General features: G+C 34.3%; 1 protein-coding gene and 1 long non-coding RNA gene across 2 annotated transcripts; one reads left to right on the top strand and one right to left on the bottom strand.

Moving 5' to 3' along the window:
* Positions 1–944: 944 nt before the first annotated feature.
* LOC120280463 (benzyl alcohol O-benzoyltransferase-like) lies at positions 945–26,414 on the bottom strand. The gene is made up of 3 exons (XM_039287315.1): positions 26,037–26,414; positions 5,619–5,690; positions 945–1,998 (listed from the first exon to the last, which is right to left on the bottom strand). Exons 1-3 carry the CDS (start codon positions 26,412–26,414, stop codon positions 1,111–1,113), a joined length of 1,338 nt encoding a protein of 445 aa, XP_039143249.1. The 3' UTR covers positions 945–1,110.
* LOC120280827 lies at positions 8,537–11,673 on the top strand. Its single transcript, XR_005542411.1, has 3 exons — positions 8,537–8,628; positions 8,740–8,779; positions 11,130–11,673. It is a non-coding gene; the product is annotated as an uncharacterized LOC120280827 (long non-coding RNA).
* Positions 26,415–27,819: the final 1,405 nt, after the last annotated feature.

Here is a 27,819-nt window from a genome sequence, read left to right as displayed (position 1 = left end):
TTAATTTTAGTTCTGCTTCCGCCACTTCTTGTGGGCATGCTTATGCCCGTAAAAGGGGATTCAAAGCCAAGTCAGAGGACCTTACGGGCATGGCCCATAAAGACCATCCAGAAGAGTTTATCACCACAGCATATGCCTATAAGGGTAGTCTCAAGAAGCAACTCAGTGAAGTTTATGGTCTAACTTTTACGGTCGTAAGCTAGACTATAACATAAATAGAAGACCTTACGGATATGACTTACGGCAATAAGTGGTCCTGTAAGACTTGCGACTATCTACTCCAGCTTTCTTACGGCCACGTCCTTACGCCCGCAAGCAGCCTGTAAGCAGTCGGGGTATAAATAAGCATGATGAGGATTTTTAGGCCATCAAATTCCTTTCTTTTAGGCAATTATTGGAGGAGAATTTAGGGAAGATAAGAGACGAATCTCCAGCACCTAAGGAGTAATTTCAAGAGGGATTTGGCTCAATATTCAAGGGGGTTGAAGATCATAACCGTCAACCTCACCTTCGCGGTGTGCGTGGAAGCCTATTTAGAGTTTCTTCGGCAATTCTTCATCGACGCAATTGAGAAGGGGTTTTCATGGATTTCATGTCTCCTCCTATTATTTGTATCTTGAATACTTGTCTTCCATTAATGGAGGACTAATTTGTAGATGTTTGGGTATAGTTGAACTCTAGGGCTTATATTTTGACATTGGTCGTTGGATTTCTATAATTCATGTAGTTCATGCATATTAGCTACCTTATGCTTCTTATTAATTTCTCAACTTTAAAAAATAGTTTCATACTAGCTTCTCATGCTTTTGGCATTATCTCCATATCAGTCATATGTTGATCTTGATGCCTTTCTGGCAATTTGAATTCATTCATCCACTTCTTAAGTAACAATAGTATAATACTATCAAACTCAACATATATATATTAATCAAGATGCATTATTTTAAAAAATAAAAGAATAAATCACAAATTTATTGTAAGCAAACAGGAGAACAACAGAGAGTACAAGACTCTACTAGTGTGCATTACATATTAACCCGAGATTAATATAATTGAGAAACTCACAAATTATTTAATTATTAGCTCATCATTTATACTGATTAATCTTAATTAAAGACCAGATCTCATCTTAAAGCTGTTGATCACATTATGGACTTCATCCTTGAACGCATCCACTGCCCCGCGAGGCAACGAGAGCAACGCTAGCAAACCATCAACCCCATCCTCCCTTTTAAAACCCACCAAAAACGCCACCATCCCAGGAATGTCCGTTGTCCCTGATCTCGCGAGACCACCATACACACCCGGGCCCCACCCAAAATCCACGTCAGCAAACCTTAGCTTGCTCACGTCAGAGACCAGGAAAGCACCTTCTCCACCGCTAAACCCTCTTGGCCCATGGGCCTCGAAAAAATCCACAACCGAAGCCCGGTAATCTTTATCGGATCCGTAGCGTTTCAGCTCCGATAGGCGGGACCCGAGTTGCTTAGCGGGCACGATCGTGCAAGGGATGACGCTGGCTACACCGTAGTAGCCTACGGGAAGGAGTGGCTGGTGGCGTCCACGTGTATCAATGGGTATGAAAAGGCGGGTTTCGGATTTTAAACCAAGAACCCGGGTCCGAGCCCGCCAGAGCAACGCGATTATTGCGGTATGGGTCGTGGTTTTAGGACCGTTGATATGGGATTTCAAGGCCAAGATCTCGGATCGAGTGAAGAAAATCGAGATTTGGGTTAAGTTACGGAAATCGGATTCGGGTGCGGGATCATTCGGGTTCGGATCCATGTTGTATTCCAGGTGTGGAAACGAAGGTTTGGGACGGTTACAAGGGCGAAGGAGTTCACGAGACCAAACCGCCTGTTGGGTCGGACCGAACCGGTTCGGTTCACGTGCGAACTCGGACACTGCTCTGATGAATTGATAGAAGCCATGAGGGTCACACACACAATGGTTCACTGTGTATGCAAGCACAAAACCCCCGCAACGTAGCCTTGTCACCTGAAATTTACTTGTTAATCATTTTATTTAAAAATAAATAAAATTTATTTTTAAATAAATAGTAATCAACTGAAAAGACACCTGAACTAGTATGAGTGGAGAGGCTGATGTAGCAATATTGTTGAAATTGTAGAAATAGTACTCAGTAAACACTGTTTATTTATGATTTATGCGGTCTACTGATGAGTAATATTTTTTACGCTTTCAAAGTTATAAAATAGAAAAAAAATTACTATTGTAGAATTATATAAATAACGGCATCTTTAATAGTTAAACTATCCTAAAGTTTGATGTACATACCATCTCATTAACCCATTAAATTCTTACACATTAAACAATTTCTCATAAAAGTTATACCATAAAATGAGACCCACAATCAACCAATGAAATTCATACATATTAAACTATTTCTCATAATATAATTATTTAATAAAATTTTAAATATTATTAATAAAATAATTAAATAATATATTTTAAAAAAGTATATTATAAAATAAATAATTAAAATATATCAATAATTATAAATTATTATATTATTAAAAAAATAATTAATTTATGATAATAAAAATAAAAATTTTAAAAATTGAATTTAAAAAATATTTTAAAAAATGGGTCCCATTACTTTTTGATTTAGAAAAATAAAAAAAATGAGTGGAACCCACCAATTAAGGGTTCCACCAAATGTTCAATTGGCAATAATGAGGGTTTAATGTTCATGAGTTTAATAACTTATCATTAACATAGTGTTTGGATTCAAAAATAAAAGGAAAAGTTTCGGAAGGGAATGAGAGAGGAAGTAAGAGAAAGAAAAGAATAGATTCAACCCTTGTTTGGATGGCCAAATTTTATGGAGGGAAATAATAGAAGAGTTTTATGATAAACCTTGTTTGGTTATGAAAGGTAAAGGGAAAAAAATTAACATATAATAGTATAATTTACCAATTATACCTTTATTTTTAAATAAAAAATTACTTATTTCTATTTAAACACATGCATTATAAACATCTCAAATAAATTCACGCTAGATTTTTTTTGATAAATATTAAAATTATTACAATTATCATTATTATTTTGATTTTGATTTTTATACTTTAATTTTGCCTCTTGTCAAATACCGCCATTTTTTTTTCCTTTGAAAGTATATCATACATTATTGTCTTGTAAAGGACAAAAAAAATGTTGATATTTACATCTTCACAATGGATTCATGGTTGATTAGATCTACTAAAATATAAAAATAAAATAAAATAACATAAGTATTATTCAAAAGTAAATAAAAAAAATTTAGAGAAAAACAACTTGTTCCTTTATCAAATTAAAAAAAATATTGCTATGACGTTGATAAATATGTTTGATGTCTAATGGCTAGAAAAACTGAGAACCAACTTTTCCACTAACTACTTCCTTTTCTCCCACGGACATCCAAGCACTGTTCTTACTTTCTCAGAATGTTCATTGAAATAAAGATAAATAGTAGTCATTAAATTTGAATTTATTCCTATTCTAATATTTTAATTAATAGCATAATAATCACATTGAATTAGATAATTATTAGTTTTTTTCACTTAATTTTTTTTTTAATTTTATTTGTATTTCGAATAAAATTTGGATAATAATAAAATTCTATTAAGAATAGAATTCTATCAAGAATGAATTGAGAAATAAAAAAACACAGCATAAACAAATAAATAAACAAAAAAATACATAAAAACAAGGATCTACAATAGATATTATTTGAATACTTGATTAAAATAAAATTATATTGAAAAAAGTGAAAGAAAAAACTTATGAAGTGACGTTGTGTAATTAATTTAAAAAATTAAAGTTATTAAGGTCTTTTAAAAAATTTTAAAATTTTTAGAAGGTTTTCCCTCAATCAGTAGGCTAGAAAAAGTGGGGTTTTGAAAGGTTTCGGAGGGTCGGAGTTAACCATTAACTTCCCTTCCCTTCGTCAAATTAAAAATGGTTTAATACCCAAGTTAGTCCCTCTAAAATTCAAAATCGGCCCTTTTAGTCCCTCTCTTACAATTTCAGCCCTTTTAGTCCTTTTATTTGTTTGATTTTGTAAATATTAGTCCTGAGACCAACGGCAGTTAGTTCTACCGTTTTGTTGGCTGACTTGGTTTTTTTTATAATAAAAAAATATTAAAAAATTATTAAAAAGTTAAAATCATAAACGGGTGCGGATTCAAATTAATGGATCCGCATCCTTAACATTGAAAATAACATTTCCGTATCTTCTTTCTCCCGATCACCATCCTCCATCTCCATTACCGGCGAAACCCTCGACGAGAAGGAAGAGCCCGTTAAAAGCAATCATCAAGAGAGAGGGAGAGAGAGGGAGAGAGAGAGAGAGGGAGAGAGAGAGAGAGACCCTGGTTGCCTACGAAGCCCTCGACGAGAAGGAAGATCCCATTAAAAGCAATCATCAAGAGCAAGTTTGTTGTTTTTGTATCTTGTGTTAACTTTTCAATTTCTTGTTTAATAAACAACTACCTTGTAGTTCTTTTCATGAAAAAAAAAAGAGCAAGAGAGAGCCCCTATATATATATATATATATAGATATATATATATATATATATATATATAGAGAGAGAGAGAGAGATGAGTCTCATTCTTTTATTCTCTCCACCTATGCTATATTTTACCTGGACTTGTTGTATTTTGGTTGTATTTAATACAACAATGTTGAAATCCAATGAAGCTTGGTTGTAGTTGTATGTTCAGATTTTGTTGTTATTATTTGGTTGTATTCAGTTAAATATCAATGGAATTCATGGATTTTTTTGCTGGATATATCATGTAACAACCATGATTAACAACAAATTCATACTCATTAACAATCAATGTAAACAAAATAATAACTACACTCATTGTAAACAATCTTGACTTTAATATGGCCAATGGATGTTGAAAAAAGGTTTGTTGACGACTGCAGAAGGTTGAGGAAGATTCAATTTTGCTGGCCAGAAAATGGAGCACAATCATTCGTTCTCGTCAAGGATTTTGCCGGCATCAGGGGTGGAGGTTGGAATTTGGGAGAAAGAGGGAAGAGATTTGTTGTTTTGAGGGTGAGAGATGGGGGAAAGGGTTTTGTTATTTTGAGGGTAAGGGGTGAGGATCCGTTAATTTGGATCCGCATCCGAACAAAATTTTAACCTTTTTTTTTTAAGTTTTTATTTTTTTAATAAATTTTTAATAATTTTTAATTTTTTTTTATTATAAAAAAAAGCCAAGTCAACACAATAAAACGATAGAACTAACAGTCGTTGCCCTCAGGACTAATATTTACAAAATCAAACAAATAAGAGGACTAAAAGGGCTGAAATTGTAATATAGGGACTAAAAAGGCCAATTTTGAATTTTAGAGGGACTAACTTGGGTATTAAACCATTAAAAATACATATCCAAACGAGGGAAGGGCTCAATCTAACCCTCCAAAACTCTCCATTTACTTTCTCTCACCAGCTCTCAATCTAAACATAGCATAAACCATCACTAAAGTCGCCCTAATAATAATAATAATAATAATAATATTATTATTATTATTATTATTATTATTATTTATTAACTTATAAATTTCATTATATGTATTATTAAATTAGAATATTATTTTTTACCTGCATACGTAGTAGTGGAGAGTTTGTGATGAAGTGACAACCCCAAACATCATCAACAAGGAACTTGCTGAGATACGGAGACGGTCTTGAGTTGTTCCAACGTGACATCAGCGTCGGCAGCTCGGAAAACAACACCTTCAGCACAACAGTCCATTAAGAGCTTACCTTTCTCATGACCAGGCCTCAGCCGGCCGGCTAGAGGGTAGTAATGCACCAAGGTTTTAGACAAAGCTCGCCGGAGGACGGTCACTGGGTCACGTTGTTCACCGGTGTGCTGTGAAATATAGTAATGAATGAAGGGGATATGGCCAAGGATACCGGTTTGGATGTCAAGGTTTGATAAGTATTTGAATTCTGCCGGAGTTGGAGACTCCGGCAAGATGAGCTCTGCTTCTCCGATCACTACTGGAAATTTTAACTCGGCCATATATGTTTGAATGTGTTCTCTTGTTACTATAAGGGTTGACAACGTCGGACTCTATAATATAATATATATATATATATATATAAAATATATAAATGGATAGATACAGAGTCATTTTCTATGTTGTTTTCAAAGCAGCATTGACGTACGCGTTTCTTCAATAACTGACGTAGAAATCTCTCCGATTTGTTTTCAGCCCTGAGTTCTTTTTTCTCATGTGTTCTTTTTTTTGTTAAAATATCATGTGCGGCTGCACATGGTGAAAAACAAAACTCACCTAATCTCTCATGCTTCCTTATTTCTCACCTAATCCTTGGATTAGGTGAAACTAATCCTTTCCCTCCTTCTCATATGAATAGAAATGCAAAATGCATCTCCCCGTGTACCATTTCAGAAAGGAAGTGTGAGGGTGAGAGAAAAATTGAGAGAAAATAATTGGAAGAAAAAATTAGAAGGTTTGTGTTTTTTCTATTACAGAAGAGAATAAGTTGATGTTTTTCTTGTTAATAGAAAACCTGTAACTCATATTTTCCACTATAGTGAAATTTTTCTAATTTGCCTGTGATTTTTTTATCCTAATTTATTTTGAAGTTTTTCACGTACATCTTATGTTCATCTTTATTGTTATTATTTTTCAAGTGCTTTTGTTGTGACATTACTCTACCCAATTCCACAATTTCACAATATTTTTTTGTTTTTGTGGTCCTGGGCTTCTTGGCGGAGAAAAGATCTCATTGTCTTTTTTTTTTTTTAAGCAAAAGATCTTAAGTTTGATTTGGGAAAAAATTTAGTCTTTTTTTTATTTAATTTTCAATAGTAACAGAGACAAGCGGCTGATAGAGTGTCATTGTGACAATAAAGTGATAGGTAAAGCACTGTACTAAATTACTATAGCATGAGTGTAATGTGTCGTTGTAGTATTGTTCATTTATCATTATTTTTGGATTTAAATATTATTTATAATACTGTTGAAATAAGTCCAAATAATGTATCATTTTTATTTAGTGTTGCATCACATGGGTATCTATAATTAGGTTAGTGTAGTTTTAGAAAATTCTCTCGACAATCGGATTAATAAATTTTTAGATGATCATTAAGCCATTTTACATGTCTATTTTTTGACAATTTATAATGGGGTGGTGCATGTTACCTTTGTTTAAATAATAATAATAACAACAATAGAAGTTTTTATTGAATATAATGTTGTAAAATATATGACCGAATATATAGCAGTATCACAACAAAATAAATAAAATAATACTGAAAAATAAAATACATAAAGATATTAGGTGAAAAACCCTAGATAATTAGGGTAAAAACCACGGGCAAAGATAGAAGAAATTTACTAAGTGGGAAAATTTCAAACTCTATCTAATAATAAGGAGAAAAACAGTTACCGCCTCTCTTATACTAGGAGAATAGACTAATTCTCAAAATATTTTCTCACACTTCTCACTCTCATTTTTTCTTTCTAATTTCCTCACTCTCACTTGGTTGCATGAGGATAGAATGAGAACCTCACATATTTATAGGCCAACCAAAACCACCATTGTTGATGGGTGCACATAGCATTGGAAGCTATGGTTTAAGAAACCAACAAATGATTTAGAGAAGCCATGGTTTGGGGTTGGTAGCCAATGGTTTGGACCATTGGTTTGAGCCAACATATAAGTGATTTGATATAACAAATCATAGTTTAATCTCAAGCTGCTGGTCAGGATCTTGAACATTTTGATGGGTGGTGAGATTGGTACGGTGGCGGATGAGCTCATCCATGAGCTCTAGTTTATCGGAGGGCCGGGGATGTTGTGGATGAAGGGAAAGTCATAGGTACGTGAAACCGATGATGATTTGCACCAGTTGTAGAAGGAGGAGAGGTCTTGTAGCTGTTTAGATAGGCGAGCGAATTAATATGGCATGATTAACAAGGACACAGTCAGCAATCTCCATTTCCATGAATCGATCAATGAAAATGTTCATGATTTCATGGATTTCATATATATATATATATATATATATATGTAACGTGAGAGATTAGAACTAAAGCTAACCTGTAGGACGACAAGCGAGGAATCTCTCCAAGAGCTGTAATAAGTGCTGCATCTTGACAAAGATCCAGCACTATAATATAATATATGTTTGAATGTGTTCTCTTGTTACTTTAGGGATTGACAACCTCGGACTCTATAATATAATACACTCATGTATATACATATAAAATGAATAGGTAGAGAGCCATTGTTTTATGTGGTTTAAAAGGAAGCTTTATTTTATTATTATTTTTCTAGTTCACATGAATTCTTCAGAAAATATCCGCTCTCTAGATCAAACTGAGACAATAACGTGTATGGTCATGAACTGGGACACATGATAGTGAAGGTGAGCATTAGATTTATCTAAGGGTTCAGTTATTATTATAACCCAGCCTGTTATTGTAGCAACTTTATAAAGCCCAACACTGTAGCACGGGTACTGTAGCAGCCCAAAAAATGGTTCTTTTGAAAAGCCTCAGCCTTTGTCTTCCATTTCCCATTTCTTGCCTTGTTGGAAACCCTAGCCTTCTCATTTTCTTGCTTGTGATGGTAGGTAAGTATATTTTTTGTTCTCATTTATCTTCATTTTGTGTTCTTGTTCATAACCCTAGCTAGAGTAACTTAGGCCTTGTGTTCTTCTTGTTTCCTCTCTTGTTTTCATTAGATTAATAGAAGTAGAGAGGATGAGAAGAGAAGATGGCAAGGTGAGTGGGCTATCCGAATTTCCTTTTTATCTATTTCGACTTTTTCATCATATATTTGCTTGATGTGGTGTTGTTTTGATGTGATCTATTATATTGAAATTTTGGTTAGCTTGTGTTGGATTATCGTAATATGTTTGAATGAGAGATTTTCTAGAATTTATTTGATGGTTCTATTGAAGTTCAAGGCTTGTATAGGTTGGCTCATTATTATTCTAATTCCCAACTCATTGTGTTTTGCATAGCCCACTTGATAATTGTTGTATATTGTTGATGAGGTATGTAAATTGGTCATGTTCTTGACTTGTGTGGAATTCATGGAGTGGAATTTGGGTGATGCATACAAGGTGTTTGATATAATGCTTGCAAGGACAATATGCAAACCATGACCAATTAATTATTAGATATTGATGGTATGGGTTTATGGATTGTTGGAGATGGTACTATGTGTGAGATTTTGTATATTAATGTTAATGACATGAGTATTTATGCTTATAAGAGGTGTGTGTGAAATTGTTATTATAGATTGGTGCATTGGTGAAATAAGACATTATTTTCTTTACATCTACTTTGGAAATGGAAGATACTCTTAGATTTGTGAAGAGCGTGTGTTTGTTTATTTATGGATGTAGATTATAAGTCCATGCATGTTGGAAAGTGAAATTTGATTATGTGAGGGAGTTATGTTTATGAAATTCTTTTGCTTGGGAATGGAAGGGATTGGAAATGCTTTTATGATATGTCGGGATGATGTGAAGGGGTTAGAGAAAGGGGGGGAGATGTATGCTCATAATTAAAATGTAAGTTTTTGATGAGAACTTATGTGATAAGAATTAAAGCATGCATGAATGTTCAAGAATGAAAATAATAATTTGAGTTGCTTTTGAATCTAGAGGAATGGGGTGGTATGAAGCTAGGGTTGAAGACATTTTTAAGGGTGAGGTGACATGGCAATTATGGCCGGTAAAGAAATGAAAAGTGGGTGAGTTGCTTCGGTGTTATTGCATCTTGGATATTAGAGGTGATCTTGGCCTAATGTTTAATCAAAATTGGGATAGTTGCTTAATATAGCTTATTAAGGGTTGATGTTGCACGATGTTTCAAGGTTAGTTTTTTAACGGAGGGGGAAAACTAGGTTTATGTCCTTGGAATGATAACTTGTTTTAGATGAACAATTATGATAAGATACATTGTTGTTAAAATCGAAATGATGGGGAAAACCATGGGTGTGGATTGCATTGTAGATTGGAAGTTATGGTTTATTAAAAAACTTGTGCAAGATGATGTATCTACAGGGAATCTTAAGGTTTAGCATGATTTTTCTCACTTCTGGGGACAAAACTTTGGGAAGGATTTGACAAGGAAAATGTTCAGTATGGTCCTGAGTTTCGTTCGGAAAAATATCTTTGCAATTGTTAGTATGATCTTGGAGTTATGTGTTGTGAAATGAAACATGTTAGAAGTGATATTATGCCGAGACCTTAAGAGTGTAATTCCCAGGGTGATTGGTTTTTATTTGATGATTTATTCATTTGGTAAATTTTGTAAATAAATTTATGTTTCTTCAGTTATTTTCCCTAATGTTGGATTCTGAAGTTCTGTATTTCTGTTCGTGTGAGTATCTGGGAAATTCATGAATACTCTGTATTTTGACTATGATGTTTTGTGTGAATGATTTATTATATCATTTTGCTTACTTTTATATAACCTATTCTGTTTATTTAGTTATTTGCCCCCGGATTGAAAACTTGGAATTTATTAGTATTTCTGCGTTTATGTGAACTTCTGAATTTACAATTTCTGAACTCGAACTCTGTGTTTTTGGTGTATAATTATTTATTTATTTATTTATTTTGTTCTTGCATTAATTACTCGGTATTTTCTCCGTCTGAATTCTGTATTTTGGGGTTTTAGTACATCTCCATTCGTGGCTCGCCCAGCTAGGAGGAGTAAGTCCTAGCCATGTGCACATGTTTTTTGTAGTAGCGCTACCGGACATGCGTGTCCGTTCCGACTGTGGTCGAAGATCTAGCTCCTTCTGTGATATTTTGTTATGTTCCGACTTCACAGTCGATGATCCAGCCTCGTGCTGTTGATTTCTGTTATTAGTCAGGGAGATGTACATGTATGTTTTGCGTATTTTAGGCATTTCTGACTATCTCTATATTTTGAGCATTTTCAATATTTCCATTCCACTATTATTCTACTATTGGTCATTCTGTTCGAGGTATTATGTTTTGGAAATGTTTAGTTAACAATTTTCCGTATTCTGCTGGTATTTTGAGTTTCTCGTGTTTTCGCCCCACTCACTGAGTAACCGAGTTATTCAGCCTCTCTTCTGCTATCTTTTCAGGTACTCGACTCTTAGGTTGTGCTTAAGACTTTGTTGATCAGCCAGTGCTAGGATGGATCCATTAGAGTTGTCGTTTTCTTGTAAATTTTTAATAACCTGTATTTATACCTTGGATTCTCGTATATGTAAGTCTGTGTTGTATTTCTATATCATTTTATTATGATTTCCTGTTCTGCTTGATAGAGTTGACTCTGACCAGGTCAAACTTGAGGCCTTGCACCTAGTGGGGCCCAGCCCCGTTGGATGCGGCCGATCTGTCAGCGGGCTCGGCTTTGGGGCTGGGGCGTGACAGTTATCCGCCCATATCGGAAGGCTCACCCAAAAATTGGGAGAGCTTGAATAATTTATATGAGGCCCCGTGACCGGACCTTATATAAAATATGGAGTTGGTTTTTAAAAACGGGCCGGATCTTATTTTTATTGTTAAAAGCCCAAGTTATATAATATATATAGTTATTAGTTTTATAAAGAGTTATCATAGTTTGAATTTTAGTTGTTGTAACGGAACAAAGATGTATATTTGGCACTTTGATTTTAATTTGTTTTGTAGAATAATATTAAATAGTGTTCACAATTTAATATTATTGTTAATGTCTTTATAAATTATTTATTATTTGATGAAAAAAATCTATTTGGACGGGATTGGTTAAAGGCCAAAATATTCAGGTGGACTACAAAAATAAAAATTTGAATTATTGGGCCAAGTCTGACCAACCTTGGACAAGCGCGATTTTAATTAATTATGGACTCAGCACTGCCAGCCTGGTCCATGGACAAGTTTATTACCACATAAGCCAATGTACTTTTATAAAATACATATTTTATTTTATTTTTAAATAATACATTATGAATGATGTGGTCCACTGCCATACTATTATTTTAACAAATTGAACTCCGTATAAAAAAAATTCAAATGGCATTGCCAAAAAAAAAAAATAATAATAATAAATTGCTGCATCCTATATTTTCTAAAAAATATTTAATATTTATTTTTTAAAATGAAATAGGTAGGAAATATATCTCATTGCCACACCTTTTATTTTTTTTAAAATGTTTATCGTAAAAAAAAAAAATATTAAGAATGATGGCCTTTATTTCATTTTTTTTTAATAACCGCTTCTGTGCATGGAAGATGGGAAAAAAACCAAAACAAAACAAAAGTCATCTTTACTTTACTTATTTAAGCTGAGGTAAAAAATCTTGTGTGGGTACTCAATTATAGCCATTTTTCATTTTGGGCATTAAATTCTAATTTTTATCATTTTAAATACTCAATTTTAATTTAGTTTCACCGAATAAGTACTAAGGGGTTTCATAATAAATTTGATGACGTAGATGCTGGAATTACCTCATTAACAGAAATTTATTGTGTCATCTGCACGCGCGCACGTGCATATCATAAATGATGTTCATGTGGCCACCTATTATGTACACATGAATATTGTTGATTTGCATAAAAGGTGCATGTGGACATCGTCAATGAAGTGGCATGTATTTATCAGTAGATGACATGACGAATTGCTACTAACTAAGCAATTTCGACAGCCACATTATCAAATTCCTTCTAAAAATCCTTTGGTACACTTCCGGTGAAATCAAATTGAAATTGAATAATCAAAATGATATAAATTAAAGTATGATGATGAAAGTGAAAATTCGTCATGGTATAGTACCCGCTCAAGATAATGACCCTTGATACATGACATATGTACTAAAGGGCACACCAGGGAGTACCTCAATAATTTTTTTTAAAAACATTTGATTACAGTTGTATGTGATGCATTTTACAATCCTGATTGCCCTTTTTGTGGTGTAAATTTTATTGCAACTGTTGAGGAAGGCAACATAATTCTTACTAGTTCATCAACTAATGTTGCTGATTTCAGTTTACAAGCAGAGCTCATTGCTATTGGAGTTGCTCTAAATCAACGCAGAGAAATCATTTAAATTCAGATGGTATTAATAATGACTACTTAGCTGCTCTCGACCTTATTGGCTGCAATGACCCTTGCTGCGATTGGGGATGTAGAAGAGAAGTTCAATATGTTCATCACCTCCTCAACGCCAACCTGATGATGGACCTAGTTTAGTACCCTGGGAACTTAGTAACCTTGCAGACTTGTTAGCAAATTATGGTAGAAGGAACTCAAGCCTTTTCCCTATTCAATTAGAGAAATTGACATGCAGAGATGGCTTGAAGATGGAGCCATTTTAGCTGGATTATCTTTTTAAGTCTCTTGTAAACATACATTTAAAAGAATAAATATTTTTTAAAAATAAATATTAAAAAATTTTCAAAAAACATTCATGACACAATAATGTGACATTAGACCAAATCCTCTCTATCGTTAAAAAAACAGATACTTATTAGCATGGTATTGATGTATCCGCATCGTGTCATTAGTATTTTGCGAAATCAAACTAAAGGATTAAATGGTGGTGGGCATATGAGTATGCTTGGAGGACCAAAATGCATCATTTTCGGATTCAAAAGATAAAATGACTTTTTTTTAAAATATAAGATGAAAATTGCATTTTTACGTTTTATATATATTTCGGATTTTACCATTTCACCCTGTTGGTTTTGAGGACTTCAGTGATAAGAACTTAATTGGATGATTTGTAATTATGACCGGGACCAAACCTATATATCTCCAAGATTTCAAAAATGAGAACATGGCAAAGGCTTCAACGGTCTTGATTCTTCTTGTCTAGGCTTGATGGAAAAAGAAATTCATGGCAAAAACACTTCTTGATTCTTCTTTTTTTTGGATGCTAGTTACTTGATAGTGTACATGTAAATATTCTTTCTAAATGTTTTAAATTAAAACTTCAATTTTTATGTTCATCTGTGTTCTTTTTTGTCACTCACAGTGTTGTTATATTATTATAATTTCATAAATTAACGGAAAATAGTAATTTTTTTAACCAGTGAATAAAATATAAATTAATGGAGGTCAATTCACTTTGAAATTCTCACCTGATGATGTTGTAACTTGTAAGTGTTAACGGCCGCATGTACGGCAACTTCAAAGGGAAACTCTTCGAGATCAATCTGGTGAACCGAGGTGATCTTCATGATGTGGGGCTGAAATTACTCGGATCGATTGTCTCGTGACTTGTCTTCAGACCCAGCACTTTGGTTGAGTACCTGGTCAGGTACTTCCAAGACCTTTAATTTGTGGTGAACTCCATATGTTTTTCACTTGCTCTTATCAGACAAGCGCCTATATATTGTTTCAAGCATTTGTGCTGCTGCTGCTGCTGCTGCTGCTGCTAAGGCTTTTGATCAACCACCCTTCACTTTCATGTCAGATGGACACTGGTTGATTTTTTATGATGTAAGTGTGGAATCAAGAGTAGGACTGTTACATGTGCATAATTACAATATCCATTTCTCTTGCTTCTCAAACTCTCAGCTAGCCTTCTGGACTAAGGGTCAGAACCAATGGCAACCTGTGGGCTGGATTGTTGAGGATCTGATTGAAGATAGGCTGCAGACATCGGGCATGAGAGTCCAAGGGTAGCGATCGTCACAGGAATGGTGAGGGTCTGTGCTGCATGGTGTTCGCAGGCAATGGGCATGAGAATGGATGCAGGGTTCTCTGCAAGGATGGCACAGTACCTGTTTGGAATGGTGGAGTATGGTGTGGGTGTGATGCTGAGTAACTTGTTTCTCAGGTGTGGTAGTTATAGTGGTTGTGTTTTGAGAAAAGAAGTAATATTGTAGTTTGTACCTGGCCAATGCTGGAGCAGGTTAAGGTTTGGTTGTGACCAATGGGGTGTAGGTTTGTGTGTCAGCCAATGAATGTAGCGTTTTGTGTCTTCCTGTCTCTTTACTTTTTGATATAAATTAATAGATAGTGCTTGAAGCTGGTTGGTTGGTCAATTGTACTTTCAAAGTCTTACAGTCTGTGAGAGTGTTGACCGGTGAGACCCAGTTGATGAAATTGAAATCAAAAGGCATACATTTCATCAAACACTTAGTTTTCCACTGAGTTTTTTTTTTCATCAAACACCGGTGCTTCTCTTCAGTTTCAAGGATCCAAGCTTCAACATGGATTACTCCTTCTTTGTTCTTTAATTTTTATTAACTTTGGGTTTCTTATATCACTCACTGCTGTCTCATTTGTCATTAATTTTCCAAATTGAATAAATAGTTTCATGCAAGTCTGCCATTTACTATAATTATTATTGTTATTATTAATTCCCAGACTAATTATATGTTGATCTTGATGCCTTTGTAGCAATTGGAATTCATTCATCCATATCCTGACTAAGAATACATCATGTATTAATTAAGAAGCAATTATACATATCAACCCGGCCGAGATTAATATATTAATTACTAGTTCATCATTTATACTGATTAAGCTTAGATTAAAGACCAGATCTCATCTTAAAGCCGTTGATCACGTTACGAACTTCATCTTTGAACGCATCCACTGCCTCGCGAGGCAACGAGAGCAACGCTAGCAAGCCATCAACCCCATCCGCCCTTTTATAACCCACTAAAAGCGCCGCCATCCCAGTAATGTCGGTTGTCCCTGCCCTCGCGATTCCACCATACACACCCGGGCCCCACCCGAAATCCACGTCAGCAAACCGGAGCTTGCTGACGTCAGACACTAGGAAAGCACCTTCTCCACCGCTGAACCTTTTCGGCCCATGGGCCTCGATGAAATCCACAACCGAAGCCCGGTAATCTTTATCGGATCCGCAGCGTTTCAGCTCCGATATCAGCCCTGCAGCAAAGCTTAACGGGCGGGACCCGAGTTGCTTAGTGGGCACGATCATGCAAGGGTAGACGATGGCTACACCGTAGTAGCCTGAGGGAAGGAGTGGCTGATGGCGTCTACGTGTACCAATGGCCAAGAAAAGGCGGGTTTCGGATCTTAAACCAAGAGCCCGGGTCCGAGCCCGCCAGAGCAACGCTGTTATTGCGTCATAGGTCGTGGTTTTAGGACCGTTGATCTGGGATTTCAAGGCCGAGATCTCGGATCGGGTGAAGAAAATTGAGAAGTGGGTTAAGTTACGGAAATCGGATTCGGGTGCAGGATCATTCGGGCTCGGATCCATGTTGTATTCCGGGTGTGGAAACGAAGGTTGGGGAGGGTCACGAGGGTGAAGGAGTTCACGAGACCAACCCGGCTGTTGGGTCGGACCGGACCGATTCGGTTCACGTGCGAACTCGGACACTGCCCTGATGAATTGATAGATGCCATACGCGTCACACACACAATGGTTCACTGTGTATGCAAGCACAAAACCCCCACAACGTAGCCTTGTCACCTGAAATTTACTTGTTAATCATTTTATTTAAAAATAAATAAATTTTATTTTTAAATAAATAGTAATCGACTGAAAAGACACATGAGCTAGTATGAGTGGAGAGGCTGATGTAGCAATATTGTCGAAATTGTAGAAATAGTATTCAGTAAACACTGTTTATTTATGATTTATTAGGTCTCTTGATGAGTAATATTCTCCACATCTTTAAGTTATAAAATAGAAAAAAAAAAAATTACTATTATAGAGCTATGTAAATAACAACATCTTTAATCATTAGATTATTTTAAGGTTTGATGTATATGCCACCTTATCAACCCATTAAACTCTTACACATTAAACAATCTCTCATAATAACTATACTATAAAATAAAACCCACAATAAATCTATTAAACTCATACATATTAAACTATTTCTCATAATATAATTATTTAATAAAATTTTAAATATTATTAATAAAATAATTAAATAATATATTTTTAAAAAATTATATTATAAAATAAATATTTAAAATATATCAATAATAATAAATTTTTATATTATTTAAAAAATAATTAATTTGTGATAATAAAAAAAATTAAAAAAATGAATTTAAAATATATTTAAAAAAATGGATCCACCACTTTTTCATTTAAAAAATAAAAAAAATGAGTAGAACCCACCCATTGAGGGGTCCACCAAATCTTCAATGGGCAATAAGGAGAGTTTAATATTCATGAGTTCAATAATCTATCATTAACATATAGTGTTTGAATTTAAAAATAAAAGGCAAAGTATGAGAAGGGGAGGAAAGTAAGGGAAAGAAATGGACGAGATCAACTCTTATTTCGATAGCCAAATTTTATGGAGGGAAATTATAGAAGAGTTTTCTGATAAACCTTGTTTAGTTACAGAAAATAATAAAAAAGAAATACCATATAATAATATAATTTACCAATTATACTTTTATTATTAAATAAAAAATTACTTATTTCTATTTAAACATATGCATTATAAATATCTTAAATAAATTCACTCTAGATTTTTTTAATAAATATTAAATTTATTACAATTATCATTATTATTTTGATTTTTTTATTTTTATACTTTAATTTTGACTCTTGTCAAATACCACCATTTATTTTTTCTTTGGAAGTATATCATACATTATTGTCTTGTATAGGACAAAAAAAATGTTGATATTTACATCATCACAATGGATTGATGGTTAATTAGGTCTACTAAAATATAAAATAATTAAAATAACATAAGTATTATTAATCAAAAATAAACAAAAAAATTTAGAGAAAAACAACTTGTTACTTCATGAAATATACGAGAAACGAAATTCCTAAAAACTAATTTTTCAAATTAAAAAAATATTACTACGACGTTGATGAATATGTTTGATGTTTAAAGGCTAGAAAGACCGAGAACCAACATTTCCACTAGCTACTTCCTTTTTTCCCACGGACATCAAAGCACTGCCCTTACTTTCTCAAGACGTTCAATGAAATAAAAGATAAATAGTACTCATTAAATTTGAATATATTTCTATTATAATATTTTAATTCATATCATAATAATTACGTTGAATTAGATAATTATTAGTTTTTTTCTCACTTACAGAAAATTTTAATTTTATTTGTACTTCAAATAAAATTTGGATATCAATAATAATTTATTAAGAATAGAATTCTATTAAGGATGAATTGAGAAATAAAAAAACACAACATAAACAAATAAATAAACAAACAAATAAACAAAAAAATACATAAAAATAAAGATTTGCGATAAGTGTCATTTGAATACTTGATTAAAATAAATTTAAATTGAAAAAAAATGAAAGAAGAAACTTATGAAGTGATATTGTGCAATTAATTTAAAAAATTAAAGTTATTAAGGTCTTTTAAAAAATTTAAAAATCTTTAGAAGGCTAGCTCTCGTTCCCTCAGCTTCCCAAATTGGAAAGCCAGAAAAAGTGTGGTTTTAGAGAGTTTCGGATGTTAACCCTTCCCTTCCCTTCATCAAATTAGAAATACCTATCCAAACTCCAAAACTCTCCCTTTCTTTTATTTTCCCTCGTCCGCCGGCTCTCAATCTAAACATAGCATTAACCATCACTAAACACTACAAAAAAATTGCCATATACCGACACTTATCTATAGTGACGGTCAAATTTTATAGCTATAAACTGTTTTTACAAACAATACTTCAGAACTGTCAGAATAGATAAGATATCAATCGATCAATTTCGCTCCGTTAGTATAGTATTATTGTATTCGACTTTTTATCTATAGTGATGGTCAAATTCGTAGCTATAGACTATTTTTACCAATAATACTAGATATTTATCGATCGGATTTGAGTTACATCGTTAAGATAATATTATCAGTTATGCCTATTACCTATAGTGACGATCAAATTCCATAACTATATATATCTATAGTGATGATCAAATTCTGTAGCTATAGACTTTTTTTACCAATAATAATTTAAAATTGCCAGAATAGAGAAAAATATTTCTTGATGTAATTTTTATACCAACACAATTTTTTGACTATCAGAATAAATCAAATATTTACAAATGCATATTCTTCCATTAGTATAGCTAATATCAATGCTTATCTATAATGACGGTCAAATTTTGTAGGCATAGACTATTTATACTAACGAAATTTTATAAGCATAGAAGAAATTAAGCATTTAATGACACCTATTTTTCCTATTGGTATAAATATTGCTATATTGATTATTATATATAGTGATCGGTCAAATTGTGTAACTATAAATGGTTCATCCTAATAAAATTTTATAAATATCAGAATAAATTGGACATTTGCTAATAGTTATGTTTAAAAATATATGTAGTTATATTAAAAAAATATATTTTATTAAAATATATGAAAAATAAACATTTATAAAAATAGTTTTTTAATTGTTATTTTACTAATAATATTAATTATTATAAAAGTTATGTTTTAGACAATATATATTATATTTGTTTTAAAAATTGAATGTGTTACATGTACAATTATTTTAATAATTCATTAAAATTTATAAATCTAGTTATTTAACATCGAAATTTACCCTAATCTTTTACTGGTTTAACATATTAAAAAAATGTCTAAATAATTCTTCAACAGCTCACCCTTCAGTCTCTTTCTCTGAACCCTTCCATGCATCCATCCTCTCAGTCGGAATCAAGCGCGAACGAAGGTCTTGAGAAAAACTCCGTCACGGCCGGGACAATCAAAAATCTAGGTATAAATCCTCATACTCCATTAGCTAGGGCATTTCTATCCGGTGAGAGTAGTGGTTTAGTGCAGTGAAGATGGAGATGAGGAGGCCGGTAGTGATGGTGGTTGAGGGATGGAGTGAGGAAGCCGGTAGTGATGGTTGTTGAGGGATGGAGAGAGAGAGACAGAGCGAGAGAAAGATGGAGATGAGGAGGCCGGTAGTGATGGTGGTTGAGGGATGGAGTGATGAGGCCGATAGTGATGGTTGTTGAGGGATGGAGAGAGAGAGAGAGAGAGAGAGAGAGAGAGAGAAAGAGAGAGAGAGAGAGAGAGTGTGAGTGAGTGATGATAAGTGGGAGAGTGAGTGATGAGCGGTAGTGGGAAGACTGAGAGGACTTGGTTCGTTCTCGACCCCTGGTTCTTCCCGGCGATCTCGGCTCTCTTGCTCGCCCTCACCGCCCTCACGATCCCGCCAATGTAAGCCCTAAATCCCCGATCTCCCCGATTGCTCTATCGGTGTTGATTCTCGACGTGTTTCTAGCACTAGATCAACCGGTCTCGCCTTATCGATCCCCTTTTTGATGGGTCGTGAATAGTGATGTTTCTTCTTTGGATTTTTTTATTTTTTTTGGGTTTTTAGGTTGAATTTGTTGTTTTGATTTGGATCTTGATTTTTTCTTTTTCGGGGTTTTTATCTTTTGCCCTTTTTGGAGATTTTCATGTGTTGCATAGGGGTTCGTTCTCTTTTTAAAGATTGATTTTAGTAATTGTGAAGATCTTGTGGCCTGGGGACCTGGATTGTTTGGATTTGTTGAAAAATGGAAATTTTTTTAGGGCGTTTTGGGATGGATTTTGTTGTTGTGCTTGAAAATTTAGGGGTTTCTGTTCGCTCCGGGTCATGGAGTGTCCTATGAATTGGTTGAGTTGTAGGCGTGGAACTGTTGTAGTGGTTTAAAAATCCTAGTTTTTTTAAATGAATTGGTAATGGATAGTGGTTTCTTCTTTCATTTGGATGATTGCATTTTGGTTTGTGTGTTTTTGCTTGTTGAATGGAAAGATTGGAAGGGAATTGAAAGCCCTGATTTTTTTGTATATTTTTGTTAATGACGTGAAATTCACTAGCTTTCTTGAGTCTGTTTAACCGATTGGATTAACGATAGGTTTTTTTGTTTGACTGGTAAGTTGCATATCTATGTATAGTTTTACTGGTGAAATTTTTTTAAGAAGAATGGAAAACGGATGCCACATCCCGATCGCTTTTATGTGGTGGTTTTGTTAGATAGAGTGATGGTCTTTGGTCTTTGCTTTTTAAAAATTTTTGTGCGACTTAACCTCGACCGAATTTTTTTGTCAATTGATGATGTGGGATGATCACATATTGAAGTTGATAACTAAAAGTCGATACCGAGAGATAACCGCTTACCTTTCCAATTAAATTAATGTCGCTTATTATTTATCTGTTTTAGCTAGTAGGAGAAATTGGCAATCCATTGTCTATATTGTTTAGGAGGTCGGGCAAGTCGTCGTTGCTTTTATCTCTTGTTCATTCAATATTACAACTTAGCATTATAGCAGCATATATCTTTCAAACTTCAGTCATAAGGCTTCCAGATCATATTTTTCATGTGTCCGTTAGGTATATTATATATTATATTCCTTTGCTCATTGGTTAATGAAGTTTTATATCTCATGCATGAAAAGCTGTCTAGATTTTGTCATTCATCATTATTATTATTATTATTATTATTATTATTATAGAAACTAGAAGCAGATGAAAGAATAAAGTTAGAAAAATATGAGAGATGTATTCTGTTTGAGACAAAGGAACCTTTCCTCGTTTTTGCAGAAATATCAGAGATGTATTCTGTTTGAGATGTATTTTGTCATTCATTATTTAATTGTTTTGGAGATCACTATCGGATTCCCCCTATTGTCGGCCTTGTGGATGAGGGGTACAAATTGGTGCCAAAGAGACCGATGAGTAATATATGCGGAGGGGACCATAGCTATGACAATGCATTGCTCTCAATGAGAAGCATTTTTGTGGCTCATGGACCTCAGTTTGAGAGAGGGAGGAAGGTTCCACCATTTGAGAATACTCAGATATACAACTTGGTCACCTCCGTTCTTGGACTCAGAGGAGCTCCAAACAATGGTTCTTCTACATTTTTTTAGCTTCAATTCTTCTATCCGACACCTCGACTTGTGAACATAATGTTGTGCCTGCAGATTTACATATATTATGGATATTTGGTGTCATCGTTAGCCAGTAATGTAAGTTGTTCCGGTTAATGTTTCATTTTTGTGTTTTATACTTCAATAGCATGGAATTCTTGGTCTACATTTTCAGATTTCATTCTTCTCTCAGACACTTTCACTTGTGAAATGATCCGTGACTCGCTTCTAGCTTTAACTTATTTCTTTGTTGCATTCCATTATCGATTCACTTGACGAGAATATGTTTGAAACTTTTTGCATGTCTGTAGAGTCATGAAACTTGCTTAAGTTATCAATGAGAGTGTTATTTCCACAAAGCAGACATGTGGCACTTGTGGATTTACATTTCTTCTCGGATATATACTGTGGTACTCGTTAGACTCTAAAGTTTTGGTTATGTTTAATTTCTTTTGTGCTATTATACTTAAATTGCATAGAATTCTTCTTTGACATTTCAAGATTCTGTTCTTTCAGGATCGTCGGACTTGCGAGAGGGACTGGTGATAGCTTCTAGTTTTAGTTGATTTCTTTTTGATGAAATTCACTACCCATACACTTGGTAGTAATATGTTTGAAAAATTTTTCATGGCCTAATCGTTTGTCAAAGATTCGCTGAGTTATCAATGTGAGTGTTATGTCTCTGTCTTCTTATATGATATTTACTATGTTATCTAGTTAGATATTGGGTTTTTGTTTTCTACTGTTTTTAATTGTGTTTTTGTAATTAAATAACATAGGATTCATGATGCAAAGCAAGGCGGGCAATAATTGTGCTATGCAGTGACAAAGTAAACATACTACATTGCAATTGATTCAGAAGCCTTCTTTGGCCGTAAAGTTGGCCCTGTTTGCTTGTGATAATTTCAGATGACAACTTGAGTAGGCGCTCAGTTATGTATTGTGAAATTCATCAATTTATGAATTCTTAGATCTTGCACATGCTCAAATGCTAGATATTTCTGATGTATTATAGCTAATGCATGTGAAATCGAGTCCTGTTTGCTAATGTATTTTGAAAATTTATATTAAAATAGAGATATAGTGACGGTATTATCTGTCAGTAAAAATTTATAAAAAAATCATCCCATAGATGTATTGACGGTATTATCCGTCAGTAAAAACTTCTAAAATTTTCTTCATTAAAGCTATAGTAACGGTATTATCCATCAATAAAAATTTTTAAAAATTTCAACATTATAGATATACTGACGGTATTATCCGTCACTAAAAACTTTTAAAAATTTCATCCCTATAGCTATACTGACGATATTATCCGTCAGTAAAAACTTTTAGAATTATTTAAGAATAAGGATAAAGTGACGGACATTTCTGTTAGTATAAGTTATAGCAACATATTCTATGCTGTCAGTATATGCCAAGGGGATATTGCAATAGACTTAATTTTTGTCAATATAAACCTATAGCGTCGAGGGATAATTTGACGAAAATTTTACTGTTGCAATAGGGTTTATAGCTGTCGCTATAGCATGAAAATGGCTATAGTGACAGAAACTGAGGTTTTCATGACGGATTTTTGACTGTCACTATATAACAATTTTTTTGTAGTGAAAGTTGCCCTAATAATAATAATATATTATTATTATTAGGGAAAAATTACTCATACTCTTGATAATTTCAAAAACTTCCCAAAACAGCACTCGTGAGTTTTGCATACCCTCGACAGCCCTTCCTTTATTGTTTCACTTCCTTTTTACCCCCTGCATTATGAAATTCCATCATCGCCTCTTAAACCTTTTTGCATACATTTTTTTCATTTTTTTGCATTCCTTTTGTACGTACTCATTTCTTAAACGTAGAGCTCATTTTTTTAAACAGAGAACTTATTTTTTAAACAGAGAGTTCATTTCTTAAACAAAAAACTCATTTCTTAAACAGAAAACTCATTTTTTAAACAGAAACCTCATTTTTTTAAACATAAAACTCATTTTTTAAACTAAAACATTAATATTTAAACAGAAAAACAAATATTTACGTGATAAATTAATCCTGGATATAAAAACCAATTAATCTTGGCCACTCGTACATATTTAAATAGAAACAACGATATTTAAGCACTTTTTTAAACGTAAACGCAATATATTAAACAGAAACATCGATAGTTAAACAAAGACAAACAAGCATATCAACAGATAACTCAATTCTTAAACAGAGAGCTTATTTTTTAAACATAGACCTCATTTTTTTAAACAGAAACCTCATTGAGTAGGGACATTGAGTATCTCATTGTCGCTAATCTCACGCGAACGCTTGAGTGCTGAGCTCCAGATCTGGCGAGCGATCTCAAAGGTGGCCTGCTCGTGTGGGGTCTTAAAGGAGAAATCTTTATCGGCGTTGGCGATCCGGTTGGCGACGTTCTCTGCGGTCGGAGTGGTGAGGTCTTCGGTGGCGACATCGATAAGACGAGTGAACTTGAGCGGAACCATTCTCGATCGCTGGAGACCGCAACATGGATAGCAATAGGGTTAGGGTTAGGGATCATTCCGAGGTTTCGATCCATGGTGCCTAAGTCGCGTGACGGAACGGAGGGAGGAAGCGGCGCCGATGAGGGTTCGATCTCGCCGTCTTCGTCTTCGTCTTCATCGTCTTCCCTGTCGTCGACCTCATCTCTTTTCATCTTCTTCGTCGTCGACCTCGGGAAGACCGCATGCTCCTCGTCGTCGAGCGAAGGCATCGAAGGTTGCACTCGTACATATTTAAATAGAAACAACGATATTTAAGCACTTTTTTTAAACGTAAAGCGCAATATATTAAAAGCGAAAACATCAATAGTTAAACAAAGACAAACAAGCATATAAAGCAGAGAACTCATTTTTTTAAAGCAGAGCTTATTTTTTTTAAACAGAGACCTCATTTTTTTAAACGAAACCTCATTGAGTAGGGGACATTGAGTATCTCATCGTCGACGATCTCGCTGCGAACGCTTGAGTCGTCGTGCTCCGGATCCGGGCGAGCGATCTCGAAGGTGACTCGCTCGTGTGGGGTCTTAAAGGAGAAATCTTTGTCGGCGTTGGCGATCCGGTTGGCGGCGTTCCTCGGAGGTCGGAGTGGTGAGGTCTTCGATGGCGGCGTCGGATAAGACGGGTCTGAACTCGAACGGAACCATTCTCGATCGCGGAGACCGCAACATGGATAGCAATAGGGTTAGGGGTTAGGGATCATTCCGGGTTTTGGATCCATGGTGCCTAAGTCGGTGGCGAGGAACGGAGGGAGGAAGCGACGCCGATGAGGGTTCGATCTCGCCCGTCTTCGTCTTCGTCTTCATCGTCTTCCCACGTCGTCGACCTCATCTCTTTTCATCTTCTTCGTCGTCGACCTCGGGGAAGACCGCGATGCTCCTCGTCGTCGAGCGAAGGCATCGAAAGGTTGCACCTTTTTCTCTAGCAAGATCGAGATCTAGATCGAGGTGGAGATCAAAATTCTAGGGGTTCGAAATCCCATTTTTTTCATGTAACGTGATCGTGATTGTGAGCAGCGATGCTTTTGTCTCATCTGGCCCAGATCTAATCGATAAAGAGATTTTTGGGGTGATAAATACACTACAAAAAAACTCATTTCTTAAACAGAGACTCTCATTTTTTTTAAACAAAAACCTCATTTCTTAAAAGCAGAAAACTCATTTCTTAAAGCAGAGACCCTCATTTTTTTAAAGCAAACCTTATTTCTTAAATAGAAAACTCATTTCTTAAGCAAAACTCAGTTTTTTTAAATAGAAAACTCATTTTTTTAAAGCAGAAAACTCGTTTTTAAACGAACCTCATACCTCATATTTTTAAATAGAGCTTTCATTTTTTAAATAGAAACTCATTGCACCCAAGGGGCATTATAGTCAAACCCTCGTCACACTTGCCACAACTTTCCACGCAAGGGACAATTTCGTCCAAAAAATTCCAAATTAACTCTATCATTCAATGTTAGATGTTTGGGGGGTTTAAAAAATCATTGTATTAAAAAAGAAGGGGTTTTTGGGGAGTGCAAAACTAACGGGGTGTTTTTGGCAATTTCCACTTATTATTATTATAAGTATTATTATCATTTATCAACGTATAAATTTCATTATATGTATTATTAAATTAGAATATTATTTTTTACCTGCATGCGTAGTACTGGAGAGTTTGTGATGAAGTGACAACCCCAAACATCATCAACAAGGAACTTGCTGAGATACGGAGACGGTGGCCGGAGCCCGCCTGAGACTGTCTTGAGTTGTTCCAACGTGACATCAGCGTCGGCAGCTCGGAAAACAACACCTTCAGCACAACAGTCCATTAAGAACTTACCTTTCTCATGACCAGGCCTCAGCCGGCCGGCTAGAGGGTAGTAATGCACCAAGGTTTTAGACAAAGCTCGCCGGAGGACGGTCACTGGATCACGTTGTTCACTGGTGTGCTGTGAAATATAGTAATGAATGAAGGGGACATGGCCAAGGAGACCGGTTTGGATGTCTAGGTTTGATAAGTACTTGAACTCTGCCGGAGTTGGTGACTCCGGTGAGATAAGCTCTACTTCTCCGATCACTACTGGAAACTTTAACTTGGCCATATATGTTTGAATGTGTTCTCTAAGGATTAATTTATTATTATAATTATTATTATTTAATTGGACCACATGAATTCTTTAGAGAATCTCTGGTTGGATCAAACTAAGACAATAACGTGTAAGTTGATGAAATGTGGCACGTACGTTAATTATCATGTTTCTTCAATAATTGACGCACAAATCTCTACGATTTGTTTTCAGCCATGAGTTATTTTTTTCTTCTTCTAAAAAAGACGAGTTATTTTTTTCTCGTGTGTTTTTTTTGCTTTTGTGGTCCTGGGCCTCCTGGCGGAGAAAAGGGCTCATGGTTTTGTTTTTTTTATGGAAAAGATCTTATGTTTGTTTGGGAAAAAATTTAGTCTTTTTTTTTTTAATTTAATTTTCAATAGTAACATAGACAAGCGACTGATGGTTGAGTGGCACTGTGACAATAAATTGATGGGTAAAACACTCTGCTAAATTACTATAGCATTAGTGTAATGTGTTGTTGTAGTATTGTTAATTTATCATTATTTTCGGATTTAAATACTGTTTATAATACTGTTGAAATAAGTCCAAATATTGTATCATTTTTATTTAGAGTTGTATAACACGGGTATTTATAATTAGGTTAGTTTAGCTTTTGAAAATTCTCTCGATAATTGGGTTAATAAATTTCTAGGTGATCATTAAGCCATTTTACATGTCTATTTTTTGACAATTTATAATGGGGTGGTGCATGTTACCTTTGTTTAAATAATAATAATAATAACAGCAATAGAAGTCTTTATTGAATATAATGTTGTAAAATGTAGAACTCAATATAACAGTACTGTAACAAAATAAATAAAAATAATGCTAAAAACCGGACCGGACCGGGCGGTCGGACCGGGTTGACCCGGACCCGGCCTTAAAACCGGTCCGGTTCAATATATAAAACCGGATTTTGATAAAACTGGGGTTGAACCGGCAACCCGGGCGATCGAACCGGTGACCCGGTGACCCGGCCGGGTCATCAACCCGGGTTTACACCAATTTTTTTTTTAATTCTTATTTTATTTTTATAATATATTAATGTTTGGGGGTTATAATGTAAAATTATAAAACTAAAGAAGGTAGAGACCAAGGGAATATTTTTATTTTAATTTTTTTTATGAATTTTTTAGTTGTGTATTTCCTTGTGTATATTGTTATGCTTCTCAATTAATTTTATATTAGTTTATTCTTATGTTATTGGGTGTATTTTACATTTTTAATGTGATGTACTTCAATATTTATTTATATAAAATACTCGCTTAAATTTTTAAAAATCATGTTTTTATTTTTTTTATTTTTTATTCTTCAATATTTAATTTTTTTAATTATATATAACTAAAAATTATATTATTTTTAATAAAAATTAATGACCCCGGTTCAACCCCGGTTCAAC

Source organism: Dioscorea cayenensis, chromosome 17 (genome assembly GCF_009730915.1).
Source record: "Dioscorea cayenensis subsp. rotundata cultivar TDr96_F1 chromosome 17, TDr96_F1_v2_PseudoChromosome.rev07_lg8_w22 25.fasta, whole genome shotgun sequence".
Lineage (NCBI taxonomy): Eukaryota > Viridiplantae > Streptophyta > Magnoliopsida > Dioscoreales > Dioscoreaceae > Dioscorea > Dioscorea cayenensis.
This window is presented reverse-complemented; position numbering and strand designations above follow the sequence as displayed.